Source organism: Suricata suricatta, chromosome 7 (genome assembly GCF_006229205.1).
Source record: "Suricata suricatta isolate VVHF042 chromosome 7, meerkat_22Aug2017_6uvM2_HiC, whole genome shotgun sequence".
NCBI lineage: Eukaryota > Metazoa > Chordata > Mammalia > Carnivora > Herpestidae > Suricata > Suricata suricatta.
Genome location: NC_043706.1, coordinates 4,948,558 through 4,956,842, shown reverse-complemented (window position 1 = coordinate 4,956,842; position 8,285 = coordinate 4,948,558). Strand labels below are relative to the sequence as shown.

Here is an 8,285-nt window from a genome sequence, read left to right as displayed (position 1 = left end):
ATTTTAACAAAAATTTACAATATGATATAATTGAATAGACCATGATTTAAGCCAGAACAATGAGCGTGTTGTTTAAGACTGCAAAGAAAAAAGAGAGAAAATATTGGGGTTACTGTCAACCACTGGGTTTTAAAAAAAGTTCTGAACGCTAAAAAATGCATACAGCCAGTTTCTGAAGATTGATAACATTTCACTTTGACCCTTAAAGCCAGTTGTGTGAACCTTGTGCAACTAGGGGAGAGGCAGAGAGAGAAGGAGTGAGAGAATCCCAAGCAGGTTCTGTGCTGTCATCACAGAGCACGACGTGGAGGTGGATCCCACAAACGTGAGAACATGACCTGAGCTAATAATAAGAGTTGAGCGCATTAACAATTGAGCTACTTCGGAACCAACCCACTCAGTTTTTTTTCTTTTTAGTTAGCTATTGTTAAGATGCTGTTAGATCAAAAGAATGCTATAATCATGATAGGATGACAGGCTATGACAAGAAACCCACCAGAAACTGATGAAAAAACAAAATCCTCTTATCTATGAGCCTTCCAAATACAGCTCACACTACACGAACGGAGTATCTTATCGAAAAAAGAAAAGTACACCACTGTTTCTGAGCTTGTACCAATTCTAGCACAGGCAGTGCTCAAGGGATTCATAACGACTACAGAAAGAAGCAATGGAAACATCACACAGTGGCATCCAACTTCTTCCTAAAAAGCACTTACTTGTAAAAATGTAAACTTTCTATGTAAGTAAGTTGGTGTAATTTTGCTTTAACAAAGTCTAACTTGTTTTAGAGTAAGTACTGTTTGCATATGTCAGTATATTAATTTCTACCGGAATCCAGCTCCAGAACATCCAGGGTTCCCTGAAGGATGCACGGTGTTGATAAGAAAGTGAGAGAGCCTCACGTTTCTTTCGCATCTACAGGCAGACATCTCTGTACTGACTGAGACTCAGCTTTATTTAGGCTTAAGTTTATGGGGAACAGCACAGAACTGGCATTTGCCTTAGACAATGATTTCTGATGACAAATTTCCTTGGTATGTAAAATGTTCCCAGAACATACATTTGTAGAAGACTCATGCATACCCTTTATCAGTAGTGACTGGTGTAGGTGATTTAGGTGCTTATCAAATGGGAAAGGAGGGTATTTAACACATTTATATACAAGACAGTGCTTTTAGCATAGCAAAGGTAGAAGTTAGTTCTTTGTGAGCAGGGATCAATAGCCTGTCTGCTCAAAAGGGAGGATAAGAAAAACAGGATTCTCAAGAAACACAAAGTCTGCTCCCATGGTCACAAAAGAAGCTCCTATGATAAGATCCTGCACAAGGTGCAATCAGCATAGATTACAACAGCATAAAGAGACAAGTCACTCCCAATAGCATCAACAGGGTGCCTGTGGGATGGTGCTCCAGCAAAAACAATTGAGTGGGGGTAGATATGGGTCATCATCTGATGGCAGGAGGTCTTGCAAACCTGTCTTAACCTCAGGAAGAAAGAGTATTCTCAACTTGTGAGTTCAGAATGTCTCCCAGCATCTCCTTTTTATTTTTAAATGAAATTGGTGGAGCTCAATGTTTGTGCTGTAAACGCCTCGATTAGTTATTTTAAAGAAACAGTGAACAAAATGAGCATGGACAATCCAGCCACCATGCCAACATTTCTCAGGAGTGAAATTAACCCCAGAGAGCTAGAGAGATTCTGTAACACTTGCAGAAAGGAAGTTGCAATCTGTGCAGGAGAGATAAAGGTAGAGGATGCATCAATTGCCTGGATCTGTTCATGAAGGGTCTGGACATCAATGCTAAAATTAGAAGGGTTCCAAATGCCAAATAGATGATTATGGATATTCTCCCAAGTGTGGATGGTATCATTATGTTAGAGAGAAGTAACACAGATCCAAGTGTATTCCTTGTGACATCGAAGGGCAAAAGATATTTTATAAAGTTTAATTCATTTCTGACACAGTACCGTCTTTACTAACGCATTAACCTTAGTGTCCAATCTCCTGTCAATTATTTCCTGAGTGACCAATGCAAAAAAGACATTTTTTTTGTCAACTGGTTAACAGGTTGGGCTGTAGGTACCTCCTGGACAAGGGTGACATTGGAAGCAGCTACAGACCCTATCATGGCAATTCATGCTGTAATGCCCAATAGTAATGCTCTGAGGAATTGCTTTGGACGTATGAGAGCATAATTGATCTCCTGTATGACCTGCAACCCATATACAACATTCTAAGTGATATTCAGAATTACAGGGAGCATAACATAAAAAGATTCTCTTAATATCACTAAAATCTGAATTCCATTCTCAGGAGAAATGCAGTTAGTTAGAACACACCCTGTACCGGTAGTAAAGTAACGTTCATCCATTTTCAACTTGACAGTCAACCTTCCATGGGTTATATTAGGAAGCAGGAAGGCATAGAGCGCTTGAACACACACAGTGACTGCATAATTGGTAGGAACATATGGGCAGGTCAATGTAATAAGATCCATTGCAGCCAGAAGGTGCCAAATGTTAGTTTGTTTAAAGAGACTGCCATCAATAGTACTTGTTAGCAGAGGAGGTACCCATCCATTAACGTGTCATCTTTAATTGATAAGGGCCTAGGTATAAGAGTATTTGACCAAGAGTATCCGGGTGAGTTTTTTTTTCTTTTATTATTTAAAATGTTTTATTTCTTTTTGAGACAGAGAGAGAAACAGAGAATGAGATGGGAAGGGGCAGAGAGAGAGGGGAGAGGGAGAAACAGAATCCTAAGCAGGCTCCAGGATCTGAGCTCTCAGTACAGAGTCCGATGCAGGGCTCAAACTCACAAACGTAAAATCATGACCTGAGCCAATGTCAGTGGGTTAAACGACTGAGCCACACAGGCACCCCAGGGGTGAGTTCTTTACATAATACCTATAGTTAACAGAGGGCATGGGATTACACCAATCACTCATTGTTTAGTGTATATTAAATAATAACCTATTCCCAGAGGATACATAGAAGACCACCAACGAGGATAACCTTTGTTAACATCAATGAGTATCTAGATGTTGTCATTTGAGTTATCCTTAGAGTCTGAAAAGGAGGTGGCTTGTTGCAGTGACTTAAATTTTTAGGAATGGAATGTTCATCATCCAAAATAGGGTCTAGTCCTGCGCTGCCTGGGGTGCTCTATAGAGCTCAGGACAGATTGAAATTGGCGAACCGACTGTGAGGGCTGAGGGATGTTGCCCCAATTAGTGCCGTGGCCGGGTGCTGGCCCCTCAATCTCTTCCCCTGTTCCTCAGATTTTTGGAGATTGGTCCCTGGTGGTTGGACATTTTTGTGAAATTTAGATTTGCAATCTTTGGCCCAGTGAAAGCCCTTTTGAACGTAGGGCACATAGTTCTGGGCACATTGTTATTATTGGTCACATGAGGTACAGGTGCATTTTGCAGGGAGCTAATTGCTTTTGACCTAGGGCAGTCTCTACTGAAATGTCCCACTTGCCCACAAGAATAGCAATTCGACGTTGAGGAAGGTTTTTTGTTCTTTGTACCTCCTGACTGCCCTAAGGACCTGACATATTGACTGTCTGTTTCTCCCATTAAAGCTGCTGCCATAGTCAGGTCTTGGATAAAGGCTGGACTTACATCTGTGCATTGTTTGACATAATCAGTTAAGGTGCCTTTCTCATAAGCTATAAAAATACTGGCAAGCAGAAAAGGCATTTTCAAATGCTAGTTGTTTAATGAGAATGTCCACGGCCTGAACACTGGTTATCACTCTTCTAAAGAGCTTGTATGAATCTAGAAAAAAAAAAATCCTTATAGCTTTCATCTGACCATTGTTGGATTTCTCCCATGATAGCAGCCCTCCCTGCCTGTTGCGCCTGACAAAGGTCTCCATGCATTATAGGCACAATCAGTGACCTGTTGTAAGGTGTCCTGGTCAAGATACATTGGAGCTTGAGCAGTGTCCAAATCACCCTCGCCTATAAGTTTACCGAAGGTAATGTCTCTATTCGTCTTTTTATTTACTGCTGGTCTTTTCCTAGCTAACTCATCATATTCTGCTTTCCACAGCAGATATTGGCCTCCTGACAGGCATGCTTCTGCAACCTGAATCCAGTCCTAAGGTGTCATCCAACGCGATATTGGGGCCTCTAGGAATGGAAGTGTATAGGACACGGGCAGCCCATATTTGGCAGAGGTAGTTTGTAGTTCCTTAACGTTATAGGGAAGAGGTTCCCAAGAAGGGTCCCCATCAAATTCTAACTTTAGAGCAACGGGGAGGCAGCAAACAAAATATGTATCTCCTCTTTTGTGGCCTCTCAAATGGCAGCTCTGAGCCCTACTGCTTTTGAAAGTGGCATGGGAGGAAGAGGCCCAGATGGAGGCAAAGTCCCTGTCTTCTGAATGAGCAAAACCCAATTGTTTGATGTTAAATTTGAAACCTTTGTAGTGGTGGCATGAGGGACAGTTCCTGAGTCCACCTTGTTATCATTTAGAGCGGCTGTGGGCCTGAAGACTCCAAAATTCTTTTGAGGGATCTAACATCCCCTATCTAACGGTCAATACAGAAACAACTTTGACTGGGACCATTTGAGGTCCTTGTGAAATATCCTGTTGTCCAATATCATCCTCAACCCGATTCCAGGTATCTAGGCTGAAAGTTCCTTCCTCTGGGAACCACGGGCACTGTTTTTGAACAAAACGTAAAAATCGAGCATGATGTTGAGGGCATACCTTTACCCCTTTTGTTGTTAGCATGTTCCTATTATACCTATAGAGTCTCCCTTGCTTAGACTCTTTATGGCCCATACCTTCTCACAAACAGTTCCATGCTTATCCACCAATTAACACTACTTATCTTATGTCGGGGAGTCAGTGGCACCCTATGGTGGAATCCTAACCATCTGGCCTAATGCAATGACAAAGACTTAGTTTAAAGAGAAAGGCTTACCTTCAGGCACATGTTCAGGCACCACTTGTCCGAATCACCCTCCACCCTCTCCAGGGGTCCCTGAATGATGGATGGTGTCTGGGAGAGATGGATGAAAGAACCACGAGATTTTTTCTGGTCACCAGGCAGGCATCTCTGCTCTGAGACTCAGCTTTATTTATGGTTAAGTGTATGTGGAACAACACAGAAGTGACATTTGCCTTAGACAATGATTTCTGATGATAAATTTCTTTGCTATGAAAAAATTTCCCAGAACATAGATTTGCAGAGGCCTCGTGCATTACCTTTATCAACAGTGATTGATGTAGGTGATTTAGATGCTTATCATATGGGGAAAGAAGGTATCGTAGGCGTTTAAATTCAAGACAATGTTTTTAGCATAACAGAGGCAGAAGTTAGTTCTTCTGGAGCAATGGTCAACAGCCTGTCTGCTTAAGGGGGAAGTATAAGAAAAACAGGATTCTCAGGAAACATAATGTTTGCTCCCATAATCACAAAAGGAGTTCCTACAATTAAGTTTCTTCACAAGGGGCAATGAGCATTTTGGGGCCAGAAAACTGGGACAAGTCACTCTGGATACCAATCAACAAGGTGCCTGTGGAGTTGGTGCTCAAGCCAAAGCAATTGAGTGGGGGTGGATATCAGTCATCATCTGACAGCAGGAGGCCTTGCAAACCTGCCTTAACCTCACAAGGAGTATTCCCAACTAGTGAGTACAGAATGGCTCCCAAAAAGCACATATCAAAATTAATTATGGCTAGGCAAAACTCATTCACTAACTCAGAATAGCACCAATGTGTTTAAAGTGCTAACTTTCTATTATTCCCTACAAGTATTTTGGTGTAATGTCTGAAGAGAGTGACTGAGGTGCTGCATTCTATTTGATGTCTGTAACATTAGTGACATTTGATGTTCAATACTTCTGTAAATCTATCCTTCCAGTTACTTTCTTCTATGCCCTCTTTGGTGTTTGCTAGAGTGTAATTTAAAATTATGGTCTTTCCTCATTCATTACATGTCTAGGGTTTGCATCAAGGGAGCATTTTATGACACTGAGCAAAGATTGAATGCTAGGTAAATGGGAGGCCACTTTCTTTCCATTTCAGTTTTGCTCCTATGTGATAACTACAATGTTGAGTACGTTGGGACGAGCAGGGAGAGCCTGCCACGTTGTTTACATTTCGATGGTTACTCTCCACTAGGAATCCCCTGGTGTCCAGTAAAGGCTGAGGGCCACTTACAGGCACTGACATTCTTTTAACATTTTTCAAGCCTCTCTCTTATATGAATTCTGTGATGTTTAGAAAGTTTTGACCGGTGGGGAAAGGCCTGGCCACACTCTTCACATTGGTACGGTTTCTCTCCGGTATGCATGCGGAGATGTTGAGTAAGGTGTGGGCGATGGCGAAAGGCCTTGCCACATTCTTCACATTTGTAAGGTTTCTCTCCAGTATGAATTCTATGATGTAGAATAAGGTGTGAGTGCCTGGTAAAGGCCTTGCCACATTCCTGACATTTGTAAGGTTTCACTCCAGTATGAATTCTGAGATGTTGACTCAGGTGTGATGGGTTGATAAAGGCCTTGCCACATTCGTGACATTTGTAAGGTTTCTCTCCAGTATGAATTCTGAGATGTTGACTCAGGTGTGATGATTTGATAAAGGCCTTGCCACATTCGTGACATTTGTAAGGTTTCTCTCCAGTATGAATTCTAAGATGTTGAGTAAGGTGTGATGAGGTGATAAAGGCCTTGCCACATTCTTGACATTTGTAAGGTTTCTCTCCATTATGAATTCTGAGATGTTCAGTGAGGTTTGAGAAGTGCCTAAAGGCCATGTCACATTCTTCACAATTGTAAGGTGTCTCTTCAGTATGAATTCTGAGATGTAGAGTAAGGCTTGAGTGCTTTATAAACGCCTTGCCACATTGTTCACATTTGTAAGGTTTCTCTCCAGTATGAATTCTGACATGTCGAATAAGGTTTGAGTACCGGCTAAATGCCTTGGAACATTTTTCACATTTGTAAGGTTTCTCTCCAGTATGAATTCTGAGATGTTGAGTAAGGTGTGATGGGGTAATAAAGGCCTTGCCACATTCTTGACATTTGTAAGGTTTCTCTCCAGTATGGATTCTGAGATGTAGAGTAAGGCTTGAATGCTTTATAAATGCCTTGCCACATTCTTGACATTTGTAAGGTTTCTCTCCAGTGTGAATTCTGACATGTCGAATAAGGTTTGAGTACCGGCTAAATGCCTTGGAACATTTTTCACATTTGTAAGGTTTCTCTCCAGTATGGATTCTGAGATGGAGACTAAGGCTTGAGTGGTGGCTAAAAACCTTGCCACATTCTTGACATTTGTATGGTTTCTCTCCAGTATGAATTCTGTGATGTACAGTAAGGATGGAGTGCTGGCTAAAGGCCTTGCCACATTGTTCACATTTGTATGGTTTGTCTCCAGTATGAATTCTGAGATGTAAAGTAAGGCTTGAGTGGTGGCGAAAGGCCTTGCCACATTGTTCACATTTGTAAGGTTTCTCTCCAGTATGAATTCTGAGATGTAGAGTAAGGCTTGAGTACTGGCTAAAGGTCTTGCCACATTCTTGACATTTGTAAGGTTTCACTCCACTATGAATTCTGAGATGGAGGCTAAGGCTTGAGTGGTGGCTAAAGGCCTTGCCACATTCTTGACATTTGTAAGGTTTCTCTCCAGTATGAATTCGGAGATGTAGAGTAAGGCTTGAGTACCGGCTAAAGGTCTTACCACATTCTTGACATTTGTAAGGTTTCTCTCCACTATGAATTCTGAGATGGAGGCTAAGGCTTGAGTGGTGGCTAAATACCTTGCCACATTCTTGACATTTGTGAGGTTTCTCTCCAGTATGAATTCTGAGATGTAGAGTAAGGCTTGAGTACCGGCTAAAGGTCTTGCCACACTCTTGACATTTGTATGGTTTCTCTCCAGTATGAATTCTGTGATGCTCAGAAAGGCTTGAGTGCTTTATAAAGGCCTTGCCACATTCTTGACATTTGTGAGGTTTCTCTCCAGTATGAATTCTGTGATGGAGAGTAAGGTTTGAGTGTTTTATAAAGCCCTTGCCACATACTTCACATTTGTAAGGCTTCTCTCCAGTATGAATTCTGTGATGTACAGTAAGGACTGAGTGCTGACTAAAGGCCTTGCCACATTGTTCACATTTGTAAGGTTTCTCTCCAGTATGAGTTCTGAGATGTAGAGTAAGGCTTGAGTGGTGGCGAAAGGCCTTGCCACATTGTTCACATTTGTAAGGTTTCTCTCCAGTATGAATTCTGTGATGCTCAGCAAGGCTTGAGGGCTTGATAAAGG

General features: G+C 41.7%; 1 protein-coding gene across 1 annotated transcript in view; it reads right to left on the bottom strand.

Moving 5' to 3' along the window:
- Window positions 1-5,049: 5,049 nt before the first annotated feature.
- Window positions 5,050-8,285, bottom strand: part of LOC115295654 (zinc finger protein 420-like) — a 13,033-nt gene continuing 9,797 nt past the window's right edge. Inside the window, exon 4 of the mRNA XM_029943755.1 lies at window positions 5,050-8,248. Within this exon, the coding sequence (XP_029799615.1) occupies window positions 6,199-8,248 (2,050 nt within the window). The 3' untranslated portion in view covers window positions 5,050-6,198. The remainder of the gene's footprint in view (window positions 8,249-8,285) is intronic.